This window comes from Xenopus laevis, chromosome 1L (assembly GCF_017654675.1).
Source record: "Xenopus laevis strain J_2021 chromosome 1L, Xenopus_laevis_v10.1, whole genome shotgun sequence".
Lineage (NCBI taxonomy): Eukaryota > Metazoa > Chordata > Amphibia > Anura > Pipidae > Xenopus > Xenopus laevis.
In genome coordinates, this window is record NC_054371.1 from 201581226 (window position 1) to 201608123 (window position 26898).

Consider the following 26898-nt stretch of genomic DNA (forward strand, 5'->3'; position numbering starts at 1 on the left):
GAGTGAGCTCTAATACATCTTCTAGGCAAAAGGAGCCCCCTATAAGATATATTGGATCATCTGACACCAAACTCCTGAATGGAGACAGAATGGAGAGAATCAGATGCTGAGAGAGGGATAGTGAAGATAAACTTGATTATTTAAGAAACAGTACATCATTTTTAATTGATTGTTTCTTATTTCAGTATGCTGAAGCTTATATTCAATTTTCATTTTCATGATAGTTCCCCTATCATTGTAGGTGGATGTGGCCTGAGATGCTGTCAGGGATAAGTCAGGACTCTTGACAGGCAATTAATCTTTCTGCCACTGTCTCTTCCAAGTCCATTATGAAACAGTCTCCGGGCAAACTACACACTTAGCACTAAAACTATTGTCTGATTTGCTGTGTGTAGGGCGGCCAACCTCTGGAGATTCAGAAATCTGCTACTACAGGGCACAGTGATAGCGTTACACTCTGATGTCAGGATTAATGAGCAGAGATGAGGAATTACTAATAGTGCAGTCTCAACAAGGCTCTGCTATGTTATACACAGTGTATTAGGCAGGGAAATTATTACTGGCACCAGGGAAATACAAGGCAACATAAAGAAACACTGAAATAAAATATAAAACATTTTTATACAAATAAAACCAGTGGCAGTCCTTCAGTTTCAGGCTTGAAACTTAAATCTAATCATCTAAAAATGATGTTTTCTGATAATATTTACACCTGATCAATACTGTAATACCGCAGTCACTCTCCAGCTACTATGGACAAGCAATTCCCAAGAGATTGAACTTGCTGCTGGGAGGCGCTGGGGTTATGGAGAAGCGCAGTGTGAAAGCTGCTGCCAATGTAAACATAAAAGCAAGACCCCCAAGCAAGTCGCTCAATTAAGGGAAAACTTTGGGTTCAGGTCACCATTTTGCTCAAGCTTCTGAAAGAGCATCAAGCTGCGCAGCCTAGACTCGCGATGTCCTTCCTTCCATATAATGATGAGATGGTCGGCAGAGCAGGTTACCAGGCCATGATCTTTAAAATAAAGGAACATCTTAAAAAAAAAAAAAAAAAACGAAGTTAGTATTCATGGTGTCAAAGCTGGTGAGTCAGTAAACACTTAAAAAGACACAGTCACCAAATTGCTTTATTGCCGAGTATAGGGAATAAATAGGCTCATGTTTACATGGAAGTTTATTCAATAACTAATCAAAGTGATCCCTGCCGGACATCTTTGTATGGGAAATTTATAAAACCCATTAGGCTTTATGAAGGAAAACTACAATTTGAACAAAGAATATTTTTAAATTGTGATTTCTTTTCTCAGTTAGAAAAGCCTTCAATGAAGTGTGCTCTCCCATGATTCACAGGGAAAGTGCGTTCTCCCATGATTCACAGGGAAAGTGCGTTCTCCCATGATTCAGAGGGAAAGTGCGTTCTCCCATGATTCAGAGAGAAAGTGCGTTCTCCCATGATTCACAGGGAAAGTGCGTTCTCCCGTGATTCAGAGGGAAAGTGTGTGCTCCTGTGATTCAGAAGGAAAGTGCGTTCTCCCATGATTCAGAGGGAAAGTGCGTTCTCCCGTGATTCAGAGGGAAAGTGTGTGCTCCCGTGATTCAGAGGGAAAGTGCGTTCTCCCGTGATTCAGAGGGAAAGTGCGTTCTCCCGTGATTCAGAGGGAAAGTGCGTTCTCCCATGATTCAGAGGGAAAGTGTGTGCTCCCGTGATTCAGAGGGAAAGTGCGTTCTCCCATGATTCAGAGGGAAAGTGCGTGCTCCCATGATTCAGAGGGAAAGTGCGTGCTCCCATGATTCAGAGGGAAAGTGCATTCTCCCATGATTCAGAGGGAAAGTGCATTCTCCCAATATTCAGAGGGAAAGTGCATTCTCCCATGATTCAGAGGGAAAGTGCATTCTTCCATGATTCAGAGGGAAAGTGCATTCTCCCATGATTCAGAGGGAAAGTGCATTCTCCCATGATTCAGAGGGAAAGTGTGTGCTCCTGTGATTCAGAGGGAAAGTGCATTCTCCCAATATTCAGAGGGAAAGTGCGTTCTCCCGTGATTCAGAGGGAAAGTGCATTCTCCCATGATTCAGAGGGAAAGTGCGTTCTCCCATGATTCAGAGGGAAAGTGCGTTCTCCCAATATTCAGAGGGAAAGTGTGTGCTCCTGTGATTCAGAGGGAAAGTGCATTCTCCCAATATTCAGAGGGAAAGTGCGTTCTCCCGTGATTCAGAGGGAAAGTGCATTCTCCCATAATTCAGAGGGAAAGTGCGTTCTCCCATGATTCAGAGGGAAAGTGCGTTCTCCCATGATTCAGAGGGAAAGTGCGTTCTCCCATGATTCAGAGGGAAAGTGCGTTCTCCCATGATTCAGAGGGAAAGTGTGTGCTCCTGTGATTCACAGGGAAAGTGTGTGCTCCTGTGATTCACAGGGAAAGTGCGTTCTCCCATGATTCACAGGGAAAGTGCGTTCTCCCATGATTCACAGGGAAAGTGGGTGCTCCTGTGATTCAGAAGGAAAGTGCGTTCTCCCATGATTCAGAGGGAAAATATAATGCAGCACTGCAAGGTACCCAAAGGGACACATATATAGAGACATGGAAGTCTGTCACACCTGCACGGATCCTGAATGGCCAATCAAATTCCCAATCAGCTCCAGTGTTGCTATTATCCCTGTATCCTGGGTTTTCTTCACTGCATGACTGGATTGCTTGGCAGTTTTTCCAAACCCCCACATACTAAAGAATCCTGTGCAAAAGGAAAATAAAATGAAGAGCTTAATTAGAACAGATAAATATTATATTATAAAGTGGTCTTTTCTTTTGATATAGATATTCCTGTTATTGGGAAGTTACAGAGATTCTGTCATGATTTTTATGGTGTAGTTTTTATTCCTAAATTACACTGCAAATAATTCACTCTACAATATATTTCATTCCTGAACCAGCAGGTTTTTTTTTTTAGTTGTAATATTGGTGTGTAGGCGCCATCAGGTCATTTTGCCTGGTCATGTGCTTTCAGAAAGAGCCAGCACTTTAGGATGGAACTGCTTTCTGGCATGCTGTTGTTTCTCCTACTCAATGTAACTGAATGTGTCGCAGTGGGACCTGGATTTTACTATTGAGTGCTGTTCTTAGATCTACCAGGCAGCTGTTATCTTGTGTTAGGGAGCTGCTATCGGGTTACCTTCCCATTGTTCTGTTGTTAGGCTGCTGGGGGGAAAGGGAGGGGTGATATCACTCCAACTTGCAGTAAAGAGTGACTGAAGTTTTTCAAAGCACAAGTCACATGACTGGGGGGCACCTGGGAAACGAACAATATGTCTAGCCCCATGTCAGATTTCAAAATTAAATATAAAAAAAAAATATTTGCTCTTTTGAAATACAGATTTCAGTGCAGAAGTCTGCTGGAGCAGCAGTTTTAACTGAGGCGCTTTGAAAAAAAAAAAAACATGACAGTATCCCTTTAAGATTTACCATTGTGAGTATCTACTAACTGTAATTCTAAAGCAACTGGACTTGCCAAGTCATCATGAAAATGTTTCACCACCCATCTGAGCAGCTTTGAAAGCGAACATGGCCGCAATGCACAAACGGTGCCCAGTATGTCGGCGTGGAATACATTACAGGGTCCCATGACACAACCAGCACATTGGGGAGAGGCAACAACAATAATAATTAATAATTTTATTAACAGGAATGTATCAGAGGCCACCATGTTACTTGCACATACTGTACCTGCTGGCACAGACTCTGCTTGAAGTGGCCTGCTGCGCAATTCCCAGATACGAACACTGCCGTCCTCTGAGCAGGAAACAAGCTGCCTATAGAATGGGACAAACAAAGTCATTATTAAAGTGGTGCAGTTTAGTCTTCCATCAGATTAGTGTCTGCTTCCTGAAGTGCAAGGAGAATACGCCCCGAGGGCCCCCTATACTGCCGACTTGGTCTGAAGGGGCTGTGTTGTAAGTTTTACCTGCTCATGTCTGGCCTCGTTCTATTATTATTATTTATATTAGCATTGTACCTGAATTATCACAATGCTCACAAGTTTGAGCAAAATAGAGAAATTTAATTACTTACCGTAATTTCTATTTCCAAGTCACCTACCATGGCAGCACTCACCAACATGAGTATTCCCCGCCCCTCAGGTCACTGGACAGGAAAGGGTTAACTCCCAACCCTATAACATCCGCTCTGCACCGCCCCCACCTTGTCTATGTTTCTTAGCTTCAGAAGGGAGGGAAGTTGGTGAGTGCTGCCATGGTAGGTGACTTGGAAATAGAAATTACGGTAAGTAATTAAATTTCTCTATTTCCCAAGCCACCCATGGCAGCATATCACCAACATGAGAATTTCCAAAGCCAAAAGAAGGGAGGGACAACAACTGATGCTTAACATTTATTATGAATGCAATACAGCTTGCAAAACTTTTCTCCCAAATTTAGCCTCTTGGGAAAGAAAAACATTTAACTTATAATGCTTTATAAATGTATGCAAGGAGGACCATCTTGCAGCCTTGCAAATTACGTCTGGCGGCGCTCTGGCTTCCGCCGCCCAGGAAGCAGCCAATGCTCGAGTAGAGTGAGCCTTCAAGTCTCTAGGTACCTCTCTGCCTGTTTTGTGATAGGCGAACACTATGCATTCAACGATCATTCAACGATCCATCGACTGATAGTCGCTTTAGACGGGGCACAACCTCTTCTAGGACCCCTCGGAATGACAAACAGTCTTTCTGACTTCCTCCACGCCTGTGTACGGGTCAGATAATGAGATATTATTCGAACTAAGTCCAACGTATGCCACTGTTGTTCACGCACTGTTTTGGGATCTGGACAAAAGGAGGGCAAAGTTATCTCCAAATTCCTCTGGTTAGATTTCTCGGGATCAACCACCAGTCTAGGCTCGCCATCACCTGACTTGGAATATGAAGAAGTCTCTTCAGATTTATGGGATTGGTTGACCCTGAACCCAGAAAAAATATTTGAAGGGGTCTCATGTGCCATCTTGCCCAACGTACCATCTGAATGGTGGAGAAAAATAGACCCAGAATTGACATGCAATCCTTGACTGACACTCTGGTGAGCTGTTGAAAGGATCTCACTCGGTCCATGATGTATGAGACCTTCTGATCTGGAAGAGACACTATCCCTTGAAGAGTGTCCAAGCTGGCTCCTAAGAAAATTATCTTCTGAGTTGGCACCAGATGACTCTTCTGCCAGTTTATCACCCAGCCGAAGAGTTGCAGAATTCCAATCGCTTTGTCTCTGTTTTTTACAGCTTCTTCTTCTGAGTTGGACACCAGAAGTATATCGTCCAGATAATGGAAGGCTGGGACCCCCTTCACTCTCAGGAAAGCTATTACTGTTACTAAGACCTTTGAAAAAGTCCTTGGAGACGTGGACAGGCCAAACGGAAGGCAAGTGAACTGCACGTGTTGTTCCTGAAACACAAACCGCAGGTATCTTCTGTGTGGACCATACACTGGAACATGAACGTACGCGTCTTTGAGATCCAGATTTACCAACCATGCTCGAGGCGGAATTGCTGCAATTATGGATGTCAGGGACTCCATCTTGAATTTTCTGCAACGTATAAATTGATTTAGTGGACGAAGATCTAGAACTGGTCTGAAGGCCCCTGAGGATTTTTTACTAGAAAGAGTTTGGAGTAAAACCCTCTCCTTCGTTGCTCCCGGGGTACTGGTTTACAGCACCGGTTTCTAGCAACTGATCCATATATTCTTGGACTATTTCCTTTGCACCTTGAACCTTCGGCACCAAAGAAACTCGATACACATCGTATCTTGGGATCCTGGAGAATTCGAGATGGTAACCTTCTCTTATAATCTCTAAAACCCAACGATCCCGAATATTCTCGGCCCAAACCTCCTTGAAGAGTGCTAAACGCGCTCCTACTGCACAGGTTCGAGCCGGCCTGATCTCATTGTGTTCTGTGTGAGGAGGAGCCGAACCCAGTTGCCTTTTTTGCCGGTTGTCGTGGCTCCCCTCTAGAAGATCTCCATGGAGACTGTCTGCCTTGAGACCTCCCAGGTCTGTACTGCCTTGAGTTACGAAAATTCCTATTCTTAGGTGATTCAGCTCTTGGCCCATGACGTCTGAATTTCCTCTCTTGTGGAAGAAAAACACTTTTCCCACCAGACACCTTTTTAATAATTGAATCCAGACTCTCACCGAACAATCTGTCTCCTTCGAAAGGCAACTGACACAAATTGGCTTTAGAGGCAGTGTCTGCTGACCAGGACTTCAGCCATAGTGCTCTCCTTGATGCTACTGAAAGAGCCATTGACCTCACTGCCAACCTGACTAAATCGATGGAAGCTTCTGCCATGAAATCAGTAGCTATTTTTAGATCAGACAACATCTCTCGCAAGACTGATCTTTTGACATTTGAAGAAATGGCATCTTCTAGATTGTTTACCCAGATCTTCATCGCCCTAGAGGTTGAAGTTAGTGCAACTGCAGGCCTGCAAGATGCCCCGGCAGAGACAAACGCCTTCTTCAGATCCAATTCCATCCGCTTTTCCATCGGATCTCTAAACGCACACGCATCGTCAACCGGAAGGGTAGTTTTCCGAGCCAATCGAACCACTGCCGCATCAACTTTAGGTAGATTATCCCACAACTTTGCATTAGGCTCATCCACAGGGTATTTCTTTGCAAATTTTCCTTGAATAACCACTCTCTTTTCCGTTTTCTTCCACTCTGAGCTAATTAGCTCCTTAATTGAGCCATGAACCGGAAAGGTAGAGGAACGCTTTTTCACAGACGGAAACAACTTGTCTGCAGAAGAACTCTTTGGTGTCTCTTCCGTTAAGCTTAATGACTTCCTAACTGCCTTTACCAGACTCTCTACTGTGGAGGCATCAAAGGCAGACTCATCCTCAGAAAAAATTTCACCTTCTTCTGATAAATCCGACTGATCATCCGCCGGATCATAATATTCGTCTTCTGAAATGTCCGAAAGGGACTCATACAGCATTTCCCGAGACCTCTTAGGCCTCCTGCTTGAAGAGGATGCTTCCTGCACCCCCTGCACCACTGCTTGCTTAATTAGGGACACTAAGGCATCCAATTGGGGTGCTGTAGAAGTTTGAGGCTCAGCCGTTAAGGGTTGCTCCGCGACCGACTGCTTTCTTGCTTGTTGACTTTCCACCTTCTGTGCTTCAGTAGAGGCAGAGAGGCTAATAGGAAAGAAACAAGCACCATTAGCCTCCACTCTCTCCCCAACAATAACTCCGTTATCGTTTGCTTACCTAGAAACTTTTGGCTGCACTCCTCTCCCAGAGCCAGACTGATCCATGTTGTCTGTAACCTATGAGACAGGCAATAGTAAGCACCCTTGCGTCCAAAAATAGAGAATTTAAGTTCCTCCATGCTCACCAACACACCACGCTTCACTTCCAATTCCGTCGCGCGTCGTGACGTCAGACGCCGGCGCACGCGTCCGTCGCTCCAGAAATAACGCGCGACCGGAATGACGCGCGACCAAACTGACGCGCGACCGGAAATGACGCGTACATCCGGCCGGTGGAACGCAAGAACGCCTGGCTCTGGGAGGAAAATGACGTACTTCCTGCGTCTGTTAGAAGCGTTTTTCAGAGGATCCGCACTTCGCCACCAAACAACACGGCCAGTATTTAACTGTGGGCCTGATAGGTGGAATTTGACCCAGCCATTGGTCCTTCTCCACCGCGATCCCCTCCGGGGAGCATATGGGAGGCATCAGGGCAGAGAGAGAGCAGAGAGACCCTGGAAGCGGTAAGCTACACACGTGACCTGGACAGGAAAAAGACAAGGTGGGGGCGGTGCAGAGCGGATGTTATAGGGTTGGGAGTTAACCCTTTCCTGTCCAGTGACCTGAGGGGCGGGGAATACTCATGTTGGTGATATGCTGCCATGGGTGGCTTGGGAAAAATACCTTTTCCCCTATTGCAAGTTTGATTTTTATTTATTTATTCAGGGAAAGAGAATGTGTTTGTGCCATTTGTTTTATGTTTAACATCATTTACTAATGCATTTTTCGGCACTTCTGAAACTATTTTGCCTGTGATTAGGCGTATCCTGTTCTATCCAATCATTCTGCTGAAATAGCGGCTGTTATGCATTTCAAACTATGTTTAAAACAAAACATTGAGGATTAGTAAATGAAGTGACAATGACGCAAAAATTAAAAAGGTGATTGCAATCACATGGGCTCCTAGCTAAAGTAATAACGCAATGCATAGCTTTGTTTTGGGAATACCGATTACGTGTCTTTCTCATGCAGTACAAGTAGGGAGTTATTTATTAAAGTCGGAATGCCAAAAACCTGAAAAAAGTTTTTGTACTATAAAATACGAATTTTTTGTGGGGGAAAAAAACTCAAATTTTTCGGTATTTATTATACACCGAGGATGGAAAAAGTCAGAATCCGAAAATCAGGCATCTCAGAACTGCCAAGGTTGCGTATAAGTCAATGGAAGAAATCCAAAGGTATCTTGATCTGCGCTGGGTTTCGTGCAATAATGCGAAGATTTCATGGGTTTCGGGTCAAAAATCCAAAAAGGTGAGTTTTCATGCGGAAAATCCAAAAAAAGATGTAAAATTAGTTTTTTTCATTTATTTTTCGTGTTTTTCCCCTGCACAGGAAATTTTCGGGAAAATGCATTGATAAATATGGGGGGAAAAAACGGTGCGGATTTGGCTGGAGTGGTTTTCAGAAAATAATGAGATAAATCCTGACTTTGATAAATGGGCCTCTTACAGTTTATATCATAAGAATGTAAATACTATTAAAAAAAGCACTTGAATGAAAAAAATGGCACAATCATAGGTGTAGGGTTAGCACATTGCATTAGACAGACAGACCTGTGCCTATATATCTGAAGGCAATAATTGTATCTTGAGGTTCCTGAGCTTCCATTTCCTTCTTTAATATATCCCAACAAATTATCATTCCAGTAAACAAATATCAACATGGAACATGACATTTTTCGAGACCTAAACTCCATACTGCGAGATGCAAAATGCAGGTGACCGTACCCATTGGGAAGTTTAGCGATGTGCTGGATGCTGGAGTCATGGGCTCTCTTCTGATAAGCAATCACTCGCTTCATCTGCAGGTTGTACACGTACAGGCCTCTTCCCACTGCAGCGAAAACATTCTGCACACAAAGATCAACATTCAGACATTAAAATGGATTCAGACCAACATAAGGCAACTGGGGTCCAACGAAAACTTCAGGCAAATCATATTAAAGGGCATGTAAAGTCTAAAATAGAAAAAGGCTAGAAATGCTGTATTTTATATACTAAATATAAACATGAACTTACTGCACCACAAGCCTAATCAAACAAATGATTTATGCTTTCAAAGTTGGCTACAGGGGGTCACCATCTTGTAACTTTGTTAAACATCTTTGCAAGACTAAGACTGTGCACATGCTCAGTGTAGTCTGGGCTGCTTAGGGATCGTCATAAACAAAGCTGCTTGAGTTCTGCATGGCTGGGAAGTAAGGCGGGGGCTCCCTCTGCTGTTCATTAGTATGATTGTTTCCCTGCTCAGAAGTTAGGGACCATCTGACAATTCCTATCCACAGCAGTAAATGAAGGGAGAATTTCACTGCATACAGTCAGGTTTCTTATAAAAACGGTACCCATTTTTTAATTAAAGTATATTGGAGATAGGTTTCTTTTTCATTAAAGAAAGTAAAAATGGGGTTTTATTTTTTTGCCTTTACATGCCCTTTAAGTAATTGTGGATATATTGGGATGTACGGAGATACTGAGGGTGTGCCCATTATCGCTCCGCATAGAAAGTATTAATTAGAGGCCAGTCTTTCTCTGAACGAGAGTAAGAGAACTAGGTGCCCCCAATAGCATGTCCATTTGTACACACAACTCATGTGTATGTGTTTCCCCATGCTGAAAATACTGTAAGAATTGATTAAAATGTAATTCAGAGTAAAACTGGTATTGTGCATCCAACAAAACAAGCACCAGTTCTAAACATAACACAGGGGTTCCCCTTACTGTGAAACTGGCCCCTCAAACCATTAGAAGGGGGGGCCTCATATGAAGTATAATTAGGATAAAATTTGAGGTTGAATGCTTATTTGGATACAGCTGGAAATACAGAAGAGTGGGTATTATGACAACTCTTTTAATTGATCTGTTATTTTGTCATTAAGTAAAGGATAAGTAAACCTTAAAAATAAGTGACTGTAAAATGATGAGGGGGCTATTCTAAGCACTTTTGCAATGTATAATCATTATGTATTTTTTTTTTTTTAATTCCAAGATATTAAAGGATACATGTACTGTTAACATGAATGAATTGTGTTACAACAGCGCCACCTGCTGGTCATTTTCCAACCAGTCTGACCACCAAGTAGTCAAGGAAATTGTCAGGAGAAACAAAGAGGACTGCTCTGGTGTTCTTTTGGTTAGAAAAAAAATTAGAAACCTTTCTCAAACCTTTGCTAAACAGAAAAACATCAGAGCAGCCTCTTTCTTTCTCCTGACAACTGCCTTGACTACTTGGTGGTCGGAAACTGACTGGAGCTAATAAAACAAAATAGCGCACTGCCCAGACTTTAAATACTGTGATGCTTCAATCCTCTTAGGCCTCACCACCGGTCCGTCAATGTAACCATAAATTGCAGATAATGAGGAGAGCAATCCAGAAGCAGGTTAACTGCTACAAAGTGTGCTTTGTAGTCTGAAATAAATCACTTTGTAGCAGTTAACTTGCTTCTGGATTGTTCTCCTCATTATCAGCAGGTGGTGCTGTTGTAACAAATTTCATTTATGTATCCTTTAATATCTCAGAATTAAAAAAAAAATACATAATGAATGTACAATGCAAAAAGCATCCTCATCAATTTTACATTCGCTTATTATAAAGGTTTACCTATCCTTTACAAGTCTGAAGACCTCTGGAGTGTTAAACATGTTCTATAGAAATTAACCAAGAATGTATTTTGGAGGACAAACTATAGTTATGTGTAATTATGATCTATACACAGGGCAAGGTAATATTGTTCAATAATGAAAAAAGAATTCGCAATATGAATAAATGTGCACAAAGTGAACAGTTTGTCCCTCACACGACGGTATAATAGTGATGGGGAACTTAATAGTTAGAGATAGTGTGCAGTGTATGTAATAAACCTGCTTAATGAAATTTTTTTTTATGTTTGCTCCAAAAGTTAAGCCAACTTCAAGCAGGTGTTAAAGGTTCGCAATGTGCAATTTAGATTCGCAATGCAATAAAAGTCTAATGAAGAATATTACATTGCGACATGCAAATGTTTATTCGCAAATGTGTCCTCTTTGTGAATTGTATTACATTTCCCACATAGATTTTTAAGCACCACAGGACCAAGGACCATCTTTTGCATAATTTTCCAGAGTCAAGTTCGGTAACTTCTCTAGACGAGATTCAAATTCACCTACTTCTTCATCAGATGTAAGATGTTGAACAGAAATCTCTTCTGGGTTCAGCAGTAATTTAATTTCCTGCGGTGCATCTTGTGGGGATAAGATCTCTGAGAAGTTTCGTTCAACTGCCTTATATGTCCAGTCCATGGCATCCCACACAATCAGCTCCCCGGCATGGGAACCACTCACAAAGATAAGATCTGGAGCACAAAATTCAATATTACCCATTGCCCCAGACATTGTTATTGTGCACATCAATGTATTTATTACACACGCATTATTTCGTTTTAGACTTGTGTGCTGTGATATATATAGGTTATTGGTGCAATTATATGTTATACATTTCAGCATTTGAGAAGAAGGAATTCATGGTGTTTATCTCTACACCCAGAACTGCAGGAGAAGGCTTGTATTGCTAGTTGACCATTCGCTTAGCAATTCATGAGAAAGCTGTGATTGCCATCCTGTATGTTTTAATCAATGGCCTGTGTCTGTAATTTTATAAATCACCTGTAACCAAATAATACACACTACAGCATTGATCCCCAACCATTGGCTCGGGATAGACAGTTGCTCACCAACCATTGGATGTTGCTCCCAGTGGCCTCAAAGCAGGTGCTTATTTTTGAATTTCTGCCTTGGAGGCAAGTTTTGGTTGTATAAAACCACATGTACTGCCAAACAGAGTCTCCTGTAGAATGTCAGTCCACTTAGAAATATCCCAATCACAGCCAATCACATCACTTATTTGGCACCTCCCAGGAACTTTTTTCATGTTTGTGTTTCTCCCCAATTCTTTTTACATTTGAATGTGGCTCATGGGTGAAAAAAGTTGGGGACCTCTGCCCTAGATAATTCCTGACATGGTCATTGTGTGTGGCCAACTCTACTGATTCACCTGGGCTACTGTGAGAGTATCTCATATTTTCACTAACTGGCAGGGTTTAGGGCAGTGATCCCCAACCAGTAGCTCATGAGCAACATGTTACTCCCCAACCCCTTGGATGTTGTTCTCAGTGGCCTCAAAGCAGACGCTTATTTTTGAATTCCAGGCTTGGAGGCAAGTTTTGGTTGTATAAAAACCATAAGTACTGCCAAACAGAATCTCCTGTAGGCTGCCAGTCCACATAGGGGCTACCAAATAGCCAATCACAGCTCTTATTTGGCACCCCAGGAACATTTTTCATGCTTGTGTTGCTCTCCAACTCTTTTTACATCTGAATGTTGCTCACGGGTGAAAAAGGTTGGGGACTCCTGGTTTAGGGCATAAGTAAAAAAATGATTCTTACCACTGACTGTTATCAGTGAGCGGATGATATCTTGGTGAGCAGACAGGCACCTAACTTCAGACACATCCCACTGATCACTCTCTCCTCTGGCAACACTGAGTTTAAAGATCACTGTCAAATAAAAAGATTAAGGTTACAAACAACACATACACTTGGAAATACAATACTGCACAATTATCCTGCTGCAAAGCATAATTGAGACAGTAAATGTGGAGATAAACACTACTTCCTGGTAGCTCTAGTCAAGACAAACATCATGAGGATACACCCATCACTGCTGGGACACGAAGTACCAATATTTAAAGGGGAACTATCACAAAAATGAAAATGTAATATAAGCTTAAGCATACTGAAATAAGGAACTTTCTTAATACAAATCAATTAAGTATTCTGTATCGTTTCTGATATAATCATGTTCATCTTCACTGTCCCTCTCAGCATCTGTTTCTCTTCATTGTGTCTTCATGCAGGAGTTGGCGGTCAGATAATCATTGACAGTTAGATTCAATATATCTCATAGGGGGACTCCTTTTGCCTAGAAGATGTATTAGAGCTCACTCTATTAAAATCATGTCTCTCTACATGCAAGAAAAGGCAGTTATTTTGTTTGATTTTGTTTGTACTGGAATTAGTTATTTGAGTGAGCTCTAATACATCTGCTAGGAATTGAAGCCCCCCCCCCCATAAGATATATTGGATCATTCAACTGACACCCAACTGCTGCATGAAGACAGAATGAAGAGAAACAGATGCTGAGAGAGAGATAGTGAACATAAACTGGATTATTTAAACACAGAATATTTAATTGATTGTATTTACAGTTTCCTATTTCAGTATGATGAAGCTTATATTACAATTTTGCAATAGTTCCCCTTTAATACTATTCAGAAGGAACTCCATAAGTCCTACATGTACTGAGCCCCGGATGGACTATTGTGCTCCTTATGGTGGCCCAGGACGGTTGGAAGGTCTTTCTCTGCCATAAACTACAACACAAACACAGTTAAAATAGTATATAATAACTTACTCAAATCTTTGCCGATGGCTGCAGCCACACAGTTTTTGGGTAGTTCAATCAAAGTGCTGATACCTTTGGGAGGAAGGGGGGGGATAATCAATATATATTCATTATAGGATCCCAAGCAAACAACTGAAAATAGAAGCGTTTTGTGCACGCAATTCTAAACCATAGCTTTTATTTAATAATCATTCAAAAAAAAAAAATGCTTACATTTTTAATATTTAACAAATTTGCTGCTCTTAATTCACTAGTAAAACAGTGCTATTATACCAGTGTGAAAAAACCTACCAGTAAGAAAACGTCATTCACAAACACCATAAAATTCTCCATGTGATTTAGTGCAGCAAAACAAAAAGATGCCGGACCCCATGCTGCCAATACACTGGTCTCTGAGAAATCAGACTCACCTCCATCCACAAAATAGCCGGTCTCACATAGCAGATTAAAATCTCTGTTCCACACTCGCAATTCATTGCCTCCCGACAGCCACACGTCCAGACTCTGAAGAACTAGAAGCGCCTGCACAAAACAAAATACAAACGCACTCCTTAAAATTGAAAGTATAGTCCGGTGTGGTTATTTGTGCATGACACAGACAAAATGTTGTTATGGAAATCTATAAACTATAAAAGGGGGTGGAAGTAATTGAATCCGTTGAATTTCACTTGCTCATCACATCTTATTCTGGAGGCAACTATTTTGTTTTGTCCTAAAGGTTACATTATAAGCCAATATGTAGCTACGAACTTTACTACAAGTTACCACTTGAACAGGTATAAGATCTGTTACACGGACACCCATTATCCAGAAAGCTCTTTAATATAAATGAATTCCTACTGGAGACAAAACCAGCCTATTGAGTTTATTTAATATTAAAATGATTTTTTTTTTGTAGACTTAAGGTATGAAGATCCAAATTACGGAAAGAGCCCTGTATCCAGAAAACCCTAGGTTCCGCGCATTCTGGATAACAGGTCCCCTACTTCTACTGCACTTTTCTATACTGGTGCTTTGTATGTTTGCATATATTCACATGGCAAGGGACTTCAAGGTTGCCATTTTTCTAAACGTTCTCCTTATACTTCAAAATATCAGAATTTCTGATCATATGTATAATTTACAACAAGCAGCATTCTAAGCACACATCACCTGATAATCCCTTTTTATTAAAATGCATATTTTTTTCTTTCATAATGGCTAAAAAAAAGGCAAAAGAGATACTTTAATAAAAGAAGAAAGTGCATTGATAAAGTGAGTAAAATACCTTTACAGTGGACTGGAAACCAGACGCCTTCTGCACTTGCTGAGCACTATCACAATCCCAGGCCTGACTTGTGTTGTCAAGAAATTTATTAGAAGCCTCACAGAGAAACCCTTCACATTCTATTAACCATTCCTTCACAAGACCCTTATTAGCAGTGTGCAAAACATATGCCATTTCTCTTTATCAGAATTCATGAAAAAAAAGCATGCCCATTAATCGTTCATTAAAGGGCACCAAAATCAAACACATATTAACAATCTGACCAGTACAACCTAAACACATTTAATCTAACTACATATATACTGTATTTGAAAAAAAACCAGCAGATTTTAAAAATCCCTTACTTTGCAAATGGGTTCTTTAACTGAGGGAGTCCATACTGCGACAATAACATGCAAATGAGTTCACAAGCATGCTCAGATTGTAGTATTGACCTGCGTATTCTACCCAGAATGCCTTGTTTTAGTAAACTCCTCCACTAGAAGTATCATGAGATTTCCCTATCTGTATTAGCAGCAATTAACAGCCCCACTGCTGCACCATCTTCCTTCCAAAACTTTACTAGCAGCCAACAGGATCAGCTCTGCAGCTTAGTAGGGAGCCAGTGGGTGAATTAACAGGTGCAGTGTACAGCAATTATAAAGAACTAAGGGGCAAATTTACTAAAGGGCTAAGTGACTAATGCTGGTGTAACTTCGCTAGCGAAGGAGATAGGGAGCGAAGTAGCGCTAGAGTCTAATGCCTGGCTAATTTGCGCTCTGACGAATGGACGTAACTACGCAAATTTGCTAAGATGCGGATTTTACTGAACGTTACCTCTTGCGCCAGACTTGCCTTCGCCACCTCAGACCAGGCGAAGTGCAATAGAGTAGATAGGACTTCCTCCAAATTTAGTTGGAAAAAACGCTGGCATCTTCATTTTTTCAGGGTGATAGGCTGCAAAAGAGCGTAACGTAATTTTTTCTGGGGTAACCGGGTTCCCCTCTACATTTCCTAACATATGGAACATAAACTATACACTGAGCTCATGTGTAGGACAATATAACAACTTTATTTTCTTTTATTAAGCTTTCCCGGGCTTGTGTAATGTAATGTATTTGCTGCAACATATACGTCCATTCAACATTAACTTCCCACCATATGCAAATTAGCCAACGCTAGCGCAACTTCACTTTGTGTGGTGCAGTAACGCTAGCGCAACTTCGCCAGCATTTGGCACCCTGTACGCAACTTCAGATTTTAGTGAATTAGCGTTGTCCTGGCAAATCTACGCCTGGTGAAGTGTTGCAATGTGAGTGAAGCCGTCGGTGCCGAATTTTCGGAGGTTAGTAAATTTGCCCCTAAGGGTTGGCTTTGCCACAACAGATCTGGCGGCGCAGCAGTCTAAAAGGGAAACTTTAGCGATGAATGAAAATTTAATATAAGCTTCCTCATACTGAAACTTTCTAAATACAATCAATTACATTTTCTGTACTGTTTCTGAAATAATCAAGTTTATCTTCACTATTCCTCTCTCGGCATCTGTTTCTCTTCATTCTCTTGGGTTGGGTGTCAGATATTCATTGACTGTTAGAACTAATATATCTTATAGCGGGGCTCCTTTTGCCTAGAAGATGTATTAGAGCTTGTATTTACAATGTTTCTTATTTCAGAATGCTGAAGATTATATACCATTTTCAATTTCACGAGAGTTCCCCTTTAAGGGTAGTGCCCAGTGTAGTAACCACAGACTAAAGCTGGCCATACACAAATCTTTCTGTATAATTTTTCATACATGTATGAAGGCCCACCATTGTGACCCATATCCATGTACTATGATGCCAATGTCAATTACAACCTGATCCGTCAGAGGTCTGGTAGGTCTAAAAGGGGCGGTTCACCTTTAATATGTTATAAAATGGCTAATTCTAAGCAACTTTTCAATTGGTCTTCATTACTAATTTATTATAATTTTTTTAATTCCAGCTTATAAATGGGGGTCACTGACTCCATCTAAAACCAAATGCTCTGTAAGGCTACAAATGTATTGTTATTGCTACTTTTTATTACTCGTCTTTCTATTCAGGCCTCTCCTATTCATATTCCAGTCTCGTATTCAAATCAATTCATGGATGCTTGGGTGATTTGAACCCATCAACCAGATTCCTAAAATTGCAAACTGCAGAACTGCTGAATAAAAAGCTAAATAACCCAAAAACCACAAACATTAAAAAATGAAAACCCAATTACAAATTGTCTCAGAATATCACTCTCTACATCATACTAAAAGTTAACTCTAAGGTGAACAACCCCTTTAAGAGGGGTAATACATATGTTAGGTCTAATCTGGCTAACAGCGCACATGCCATATCTGCTCACATTCTTTTTGGTTATACTTAACGTCATGAAGAACCACTGAATGTTACTTCTGGGACCCAGACAGCTAGAAAATTATTTTTTTTAGTATTTTTGCTTTAAAGGAGAAGGAAAGGTTAAAACTAAGTAACCCTTATCAGAAAGGTCCATCTAAATATACCAGTAAACACCCCAAGTCCCATGTCAAAAGAAATACTGCATTTCTTTCCTTCTATTGTGTACACATGGGCTTCTGTATCAGACTTCCTGTTTTCAGCTTAAAGGAATTGTACAGTGTAAAAATAAAAACTGGGTAAATAGATAGGCTGTGCAAAATAAAAAATGTTTCTAATATAGTTAGTTAGCCAAAAATGTAATGTATAAAGGCTGGAGTGATTTGATTTATAACCAGTCAGTCTATATACTACTTCCTGCTTTTCAGCTCTCTTGGTTTACACTGACTGGTTACCCTGGCTACCAGGCAGTAACCAATCAGAGACTTGAGGGGGGGCCACATGGGTCATTTCTGTTGCTTTTGAATCTGAGCTGAATGCTGAGGATCAATTATAAACTCACTGAACAGAAATGTACCATGTGGCCCCCCTTGAAGTCGCTGACTAACTCAGAGTTATAGAGCTGAAAAGCAGGAAGTTGTATTCTGGCTGTTTTATTAGACATCTGTTCACTCCAGCCTTTATATATTACATATTTGGCTAACTAACTATATTAGAAACATTTTTTATTTTGCACAGCCTATTTATTTACACCGTTTTTATTTTCACACTGAACTATTCCTTTAAACCTCATTGCCCTGGGCAAGAGCATGCTCAGTTTGCTCCTCTCCATCCACCCCTCCCTTCTCTACTGTAATCTGGGCCCAGAGCAGGGAGAGACTTGGGCAGGAAGTGATGTCACACCATGTTAATACTGCAGCTCCTATTCTAAACAAACAGAGAGCTTTTTTCTCAGGTATGGTAAAACATTCTACAGAATAAATATAGCAATCTAGCTTGCACTATTGCAGCTAATCTATTGGCAATAAAATGCCTCCGTAGCTTTCCTTCTCCTTTAAAGAAATTGTATGTAACTCTCTGCTATGCTGGATTATTTGGAACACTGAATGCCAACTGTATCCAGCTGTTCATTCAAAATCATCCATCCAGTTTAAGCATATATAGGGATCAAAGGACTATGCTTTTAAGCACTTTTTTTGACATGCTGGCACCTAGTTGTTCGGATTAGTGGGAATAATGCACGTTACATTATTTCTCTACAAGCTCAGGGTTCAAGCATCTAGAATCACAGCACATAAAAATGAATGTCTATATTCTTTCTGCTTAGCTGCAGGTACTCAAGGATACAATAACAGTTTTATCAGCGGAAGCGGTCAAAATTATTTCTGTCTTTCCATGAAGAATGTCTGATGCACCCCAGACAACCATCGCTGTGATCTTCTGTGTATGTCCATGCAGCTCACACAGTATATCTCCTGTCTGGGCAAAAAAAATACCTTGTTAAAAACATTTTCAGTTTTAAAATTGTATTAACTATTAATATTTAAATATTACAAATAAACCCATTTTAAAAACCATGTAAATACAGGTAAACAGATAAAATAATTATAATATTAAAACCATGAGCATCATTTACAGACACTTGCAAGATTTGACCAAAGGGGCCGTAACCAATAGTAAATTGACTGATTGGTTGATACGGTTTATCACATAGAGCAAACTCTCCCAATAATATAAAGGCACCACTATTTCCTAACTGAAGTTGTTCTGATTTAAGCAAAAATTCACCAACACAGGTGTATGAGACACATTTCATGTACAAATATTAAGGCTAAGTGGGAAATCTGGTCTAGTCATACACCTAAAGGTCCAGATCTTTACCCAATTTGGCCATCCACACATTGGGCTGAATGGAATGATCCAATTGTTTAAACCCTGGGCAAACAAAAATATAATTGGGGCATACTAAGACTAGTTGAGAGAGAGGAACACATCATTGTCCAGTTGTGGTCCTCACCTGATGACGGGCTTATTTTATCTGCCACATATTGGTCAAGCAATTCATCGAGGGCTAATAAGAGATATATATGTGTGTGTGTGTGTGTGTGTCTGTGTGTGTGTGTGTGTCTGTGTGTGTGTGTGTGTCTGTGTGTCTATGTATGCTCATGAAACTCCTTGAAGACTGATAATAGGCTTTGGCTCCTCTTCTTTGCAACTGCAAACACACACAGAGCTGAAGCCAGTTCTGCATCAACTTCAAACTGCGCACATTCCTGTGGCAAGCTTACATAGAAGAGGACCAGAAGCTTCCCAAGATGTACACATACACATACACACACACACACACATATACACACTCCCACGAATACCCTCTCATTATTAGCCACTGCATTTATTATCTCCATCCATGCTTTTTTCTTTTCAGCTTTTATAATTTTACAACAGTTACATACCTGAACATCCCAGATATAGACTGATCCATCATCACAAGCAGATGCAAACCTAGTGTAATTGGGTAGGAAAAAGCAAGAGATAGCAATACAGAGTTATTGTAAAGATACACAGGGAAAGGAAACTGCATGAGGCACATTGTTGGTATATGGGGACTAATGAGATTTTCAAAAGTTAAAATTAAAAAAAATATTTATTTTGTTTGTAAAGTAAGCAGTAACAGTTCATGTACAAAGCGTTTAAAATAATGCAGCACACTTTGGCACTACTCACAAAGGCACTTGTGCATACACTATCCTTAGAAACTTGCAGAAAACAGTGCCATGCGCCTATCGGATGAATTGTATGCATGGCCTTAAAGGGGTGGTTCACTTTTTAGTTAACTTTTAGTATATTATAAAATATCCTATTCCTAGACACTTTGCAGTTGGTCTCTATTATTTATTTTTAATAGATTTTTATTTTTTCCTTCCTCTTCTGCCTCTTTTTAGTTAATCACTGCCCAGTTGCTATGGTAAATAAGATCCTAGCAACAAATAGCTGCTGAGGAAAAAAGGAAAGAAAAAAAACACAAAACATTAAAAATAGAGACCAATTACTACTTGACTCAGAATATAAATATCTACATTATACTAGAAGTTCATTTAAAGGTGACCCACCCCTTTATTGTACCCTACATACAGGTTTACACAACCTGTTACTTGCAGCAGTTAGAGAAGTGTCAGATGAAGGGAAGGTATGAGAGAAAACAATTAAGGTGTAAAGTAACCATAAATTAAAATGTAAAATAATCATGAGAAATAGACTGCAGTGTACCACTATGAAGGCCTTTACAGACAGCCACTGCTTATCCTATAGAATGCAAGTTCATTGATTGGATTATCTGTGGCCTAATTCATCCGGGGCCTTTAATTCCAAGTCAATTATCTTCGATTAAAGGAGGCAGTATTGGGGCTTTAAGATAAATGCTCAGAGAATCTTTTCAGTTCTCTCCCACTGAGAGTCAGGCTTCCTCAGGGAATGGGACTGCTTTTATTATAACCCCCTTTCTGCTTCTATTAAAACAAGAAATGCTGCTGATGATATGAAATTGTGGCTGAAGCCGTATCTCCTAATGCATTCTCTCTCCGCTATTGATTTGCTTGTTTGCCGGTGGATTGACAGGTGCGAGCGAAAAGAACACAGGTCTCGATATTTTGTATTTTCCTTCGGACACCGCCATCATTTATATTGATCTTTTAAGCCTTTGTAATTGCTTTTGCTTTTGGAAAACAGCAATTCTCAAAACTAACTCTGCAGTTTTCACATAAAGGGAGGGAAAAAAAAGAATCTCTTTTTGTTCGTCAAAGTCCACTTTTGTCAAGGTTACGGCAATAACCCAGGCAAGTGAATGGTCTCCATTGCTGGATTTGATGCTTGTAAAGATGGATGTGTTTCCTTAACCCCATTTCCAGGCACACTCTTAACAAAAAGAACTCATTGTGCACCATGAATGTTAGCAGAATGCATCCTAGATGAGCAAGATGTTTGGTTTACTAGTGTTTTTCTAGACTCCTTCCAGGTAGTGCATGATATAAGTATTACTCCTTTTGTTGCAACAGAACCTTTGTCCATATTTATTTGTTTGCTGTGGTGTCCAACCACAAATTTAGAGGCAATTGTAAAGGTGAAATGTAAAATGTAACAATTTTACTCACTCTGTGCCAACAGATACAATATATGGGCATTTTGCACATCATATAATGCAAGGTACCAGCAGTACAGCCTGGGTAGACAGGATAGATCACCTAAATTAATTTTTAGTATGATGTAGATAGTGATGTTCTGAGGCCATTCGCAGTTGGTGTTTTGTATGGATTGTGATTTTTGCATTGTTTGGCTTTTTTTCCAGAAGCATTTCAGCAACCTGGTTGCTAGGGTCTTATTTATTATATCAGCTGAATGAGAGAATGGAAGATGAACAGAAGAGGCCTAAATAGAAAGAGAAGTTTTTTGGCTGCTGCAGTAAGCGACCCCAATTTTAGGCAAAAGGAGGTGGCAACAAAATCGACTATATAAAATGCATGCCAACTGAAATGTTACTCAGTACAGGCCATTCGATTACATATTTAACGTAAGCTTCATTTTATAGTTCTGCAGAAATCCTTGACCTGTGACCCCTGTTTATCTTCCTGGTTAACCATTCTATTCTTCACAGCTTATCTGGTATCTCAAACATAAACATGTGACCTGTAGGCCTATTTCACCTTGAATGGCTGCCAATACAAATACATAGCAGCTAGTTTATATGAACTATAGATGTGTTTCTTAAGCAAATGCACAAAGCAAATAATGGCGAAAGCCACTGAATGCAGAACTATGAATCTCTTCATTATCATTGATTTATAAGAGATTTTTGGCAGTATAGCTCTCTTGTTCACTCTCTCAATCATTTGCTTTGTTGCATATTTTAATAGATCTTTCAGCTAATGGCAGACAAGAGAGAGCTCTCTTCCAAAAATATATAGTGAAAAAATACCCCCTTTTGTAAAATATAAGGATATTATAAGTTCCATGGAGGAGTTCCATGACCATATAAAAGCACAATGTACGGTATTCCTCATATTTTCCAACAAGGGGTACTTTGTTTATTATAATACACAAGTTTTAGTGTGGTGCTGCTGAATGTATGTATAAACGCTGAGATACTCTTTATGATGACATATTTAATTTCCAAAAAATATGCTGCTAAAGCCCAGCAAACTTGGTCATTAACCAATAATTAGTCAGGAGAGAATTTCATTGTAGAACAGTGTGGGGCAGATTTATTAAAATGCGAGATTAGAGTTTATCACAGGAAAATAGAATATATATAGAATCATTTATCAATGGGTAAAAGTTAAGGCCCCCATACACGGGCAGATATAAGCTTCCAACAGATTAAGTTGGCATCTTATTGCCCAGTGTATAGGCCCTCCCAACAGGCTTCCCTGATCCATACCTACCCGAAAAATGGGCAGATCCCAATTGGCCTTGCTTAAAAATCCCATAGGATTGAGGACTGCATTGGTAAATTGATGAGGTCCTCGATCGACCACCCTTATTTGCCTTGTTGTGATCTGATCGTTGGGCCCTAGGGCACATGATCGGATCAGCCCAATATCACCCACTTGAAGGTGGGCATATCGGAGAGAGAACTGCTCGTTTGGCAACCTCACCAAACGAGCAGCTCTCCATATGTATGGCCAGCTTTAGAGATAACCATTTGATAAATATGATTTTAAAAATCCAATAGGAATGAAAAGAAAGTTTTTCTGTGATAAACTCACATCTCACATTTTGATAAATCTGCCCCTATGAGTCAGAGTTGCCCAAATATGTCATAGCAGCAAAGCAGGAGTCTCAGACAAGTAGAGCTTCCACAGGAAAAGGCAAACATGGCTGTGGTAAGTAGTGCTTACACATGAAATAGTCTTTTGACAAGTGAATATTTCATAACACCCAATAACAAGTAACAAAAAGTCTAACCCTGTATAAACCCAAAATCCAGGTTTCATAATTATCTTAGTCAGGAAAATGGCAAATGTCGGTGGAAAACAATATGCACAATGCACCCAGCAGTGAATGACAAGTAGAAGTTGCTGCTAGGTCAATTAGGAAAGGATTGAAATGCTCACATACAAAATATAAAAAATACTCATTGTTTTCCATTGCACATTTGTAACCACGTACATTCTTACCTGCACTCATCTATCTGTAAAAGGAAACGAACAATATCATTATGTCCCTGTAGCACAGAGAGTTCTGTATACGGGTTCTGTGTCTGTTCTTCCCCAATATCTACTACTGAGGATTTCTGTAAAAAAAAAAAAAAAAAAAAAGTACAGTTCACTATAAACACATTATTATTGTATATGGTATATGTGCTATACCCGGGTGTCTACATTTACGGATTATTGAAAAACCCCTCTCTGAAAAGCAGGGTCTTGGCAACGGTTTTAAGGGTTACATTTTTATTGTTGTTGGCAGAATTGGGAATAAATAATGCATTTTAATTTATCTCGTAACCTTGATTGTGTATTATACTTTAAAAAGTGGAGGTGTTTCAAAAAAAAAAAAAAAAAAAAGTTCATCAGAATGCACAGTAACAATGGGTGACACTTTTTCCCTACACTCTCTGGTTAGGAGGGAGTTATCACTACCCAAGTATCACTGTCCAAACACAGCAATACCATTCAGCAATAGCTAACAATATCACAGCTAGAGTAACTTTTGACCTAAGTCAGTTTAGATCTTATCTGCAGTTATTCAAAATGTGCACCTTGCATTTCAGTATGGTTACACTCAGAACCACTCAGCCCTTTCTGCATCTCAATCTGTCAATCAAGTGCTGTAGCATCTATTGACTCACGTCTGGTTGACGCAGGGTGCTGAGGGATCCCTGAAGCAACTGACTGATATGGAGGTGGTGCTAAGTCTAGGCGTTCTCTCAAGCCTCTGCATCAACAGGCATAGCACACATGCATCTAAAAAATTATGAGCATGTGTCACAGTGTAGTAGTGATGACAGAGAGGGGTGGGGTTGTGATATTTCAGGGCCAGAGTCGTTTACGAGCCAAATTGGGCTAGTTTTAAAACTTAGTGGCGGGGTTTAAAAGTCCAAAACCACCAACATACGGATTTGGACTAGTTTTGGAAGTTGCTGCGGGTTTGGACTTTCAAAACCTGCCCAATTTTTTTAATGCAAATTAAGCCCACGTTAGGTTTTAGTCTGCTCTTTACTAGGCTTTGGCATGTACTAGCTGTGGAATCTGCCAGGGGGAGCCGAGTTAGCCTAGTTGATGCTGCTAAGCAGTTCATTGGTCCAGACTTCACTGCTTTCTATTCTAACACCCCACAGTTGCTTTTGCATTGCCTGGTCATACCCCAGTCCCTCATTTTGTGTGGGGATTGGTATCCTTGCGGTGAGTTTCTTCAGCTTTCTAATCTATGTACCCATGTGTTTCTTGTGGCGATTCTGGTAGACGGGGTAAGGGCCACTAAACCAAATATACCTGATTACCTGAAACTGGTATAGCTTTCATAATATATAGAGAAATATTATAAAACCATTTTTTTTTTTTTTTTTGATGTATGAAAACACAAGGGAATACCCCCCTATCCATCAAGAGCAGCAATACTATGTTGGTTTTTGTATAGGTGTATTCTGGGGAAAGGGCCTCCTAAAATTGACATTTGCTTGGAATACCCTAGAGGCTGTAGCTAAAATGCACTTTTTCATTTCTATAGAAATCTATCACAACCAGGAAAATGTAAAAATGTCCACTTTAATGTAAGAAAATTGTAGACCGTTCACTGATTTGATACCCTTATTGTTTTACTTTATTAAGATTTTTTAGTGTACAAATTGGGCTATTTTTGGGCTACTTTTAAAATGGCTTTTGGCTACTTTTTGCCTAGTTTTTTTTTTTTTAATAGTTTTTGGCTGGTTTTGAAATGTAAACCTGGCAACCCTGGATTCATGGCATTCTGGGGGATGGCTTGCCAGGAACAGAATGCTGTGCTTCAGCTTAGGGGAGTAGGCATACCTCCCAACTGTCCCTTTTTCGGAGGGACAGTCCCTCTTTTGACAGTTCAACCTGCAGTCCCTTATTTTTACTGGAAAGTCCCTATTTTCTCTGCATTGAACAGCCAGAGAAAAACAAAGTTTCTCACTTAATTGGCTTTTAGCAGAGAGTCCAGAACAGCTAACAGATGCAAATAAGATACTTTGTAACAATTTTGAGATACAAAAAAACAGTTTAGATGAGAAATATTTTCACTTTCATAACCGGCCAGATTTTGTAAAATGTACACGGTAATTAGGGGGTGTGGCCACAGAAAGGGGCATGGTCAAAATGCCGCTGTTCTACGTGCGAAAAAACAATTTTGTCCCTCTTTTTACTTCCAAAATGTTGGGAGGTATGGAGTAGGCAGGGTTTGGGAGAGGTCTTTGGGCGGTTAGGAGTTGGGCCATGGGTGGACCAACTAGGAATTGTAAACTTACTGCAAATACATTGCCAGTAAATTGGTAATACCAGGTCTGGAGTTATTTTACTGAAATACCAGTCGGGTGGTAACTAAGGTTGCCACCTGGCCAGTATTTTACCTGCCTGACCGTTAAAAATGATGCTCGACACCAATGTTATTAATAGGGAAAACATCTAAATATACAGGACGGACGGTATTTTTTTCCAAAAGGTGGCAACCCAAGTGGTAACCCCATTCTAGCGTCGAACCCTAAAATGACGCCAGCTGGTGTAAAACTTTCAGTAATTGTGACCAATTTACAGCACAGTGTGAGAGCAATTATGTTAATTTTAATCTATTGGGTGCAATACTAATGGAAAAAAGGCTGCATGGGGGGAGGGCAACCATATTGTGTTCTCTGCCCCTTGAATGTTCAGTCAAGTAGGGCTAGGGTTGCCAGTATTTTACTGGACTGGCAAATAAAAATGATGGTTGATCCAGATTGTTTTTTCCAGAAAAGGTGGCAACCTTAAGTAGGGCCCATAGCTAAAATGCAAAACAAACAATAGTCAGAGGGTGGCAGACCCCAAATAGAGAGCAGATTTTGGAAGTAGCCATACTGAAACAACCATTGTCTATTTTTATACATTTTTCAAGGGCAAGAATTAGTGCAGACAGAGCATTGAAAGTGTGAGCCCCAGGAATGAGAGGGACCCTAAAGGGAAAGAGATCAGTGCGCAGCGGCATGGAATATGTATTATAATAAGTAACAATTATCAACTACGGGAAACAAATTGTAACGACTGTTACAGTGTGACATGTTTGCTCTGAGATAGTTGGGGTAAAACCCCTCTCTGCTCCCTAAAATCACCCCTTCCCGTTACGCGCTGCTGTATGGAATTCCCACACAGTAGATACCTCCACTCCATTGTGAGGTTCTCGGCTTCCCAGAAGCCATCGGAACATTGCAGCGTCTCCGTGTGTCCCTGTCCCCGGGCTCGGAATCGCCTTTCTTCGAGTTCGGTCGTTTAAGCGAAAACAAAAAATAGGAACACGCAAAATCACTTCCGCAAAGGCTCCACAATAACAAACTAGGCCCAACCTGTCATTGG

At 40.4% G+C, this 26898-nt stretch overlaps 1 protein-coding gene across 1 annotated transcript; it reads right to left on the reverse strand.

The window, feature by feature from the left end:
* Positions 1 to 602: 602 nt before the first annotated feature.
* On the reverse strand, positions 603 to 26898 carry wdr41.L (WD repeat domain 41 L homeolog). The gene is made up of 13 exons (XM_018265421.2): positions 26705 to 26898; positions 23518 to 23633; positions 19801 to 19849; positions 18695 to 18826; positions 15000 to 15062; positions 14143 to 14254; positions 13742 to 13804; positions 12715 to 12825; positions 11441 to 11625; positions 9026 to 9147; positions 3720 to 3805; positions 2597 to 2730; positions 603 to 1034 (listed from the first exon to the last, which is right to left on the reverse strand). Exons 1-13 carry the CDS (start codon positions 26750 to 26752, stop codon positions 873 to 875), a joined length of 1383 nt encoding a protein of 460 aa, XP_018120910.1. The 5' UTR covers positions 26753 to 26898; the 3' UTR covers positions 603 to 872.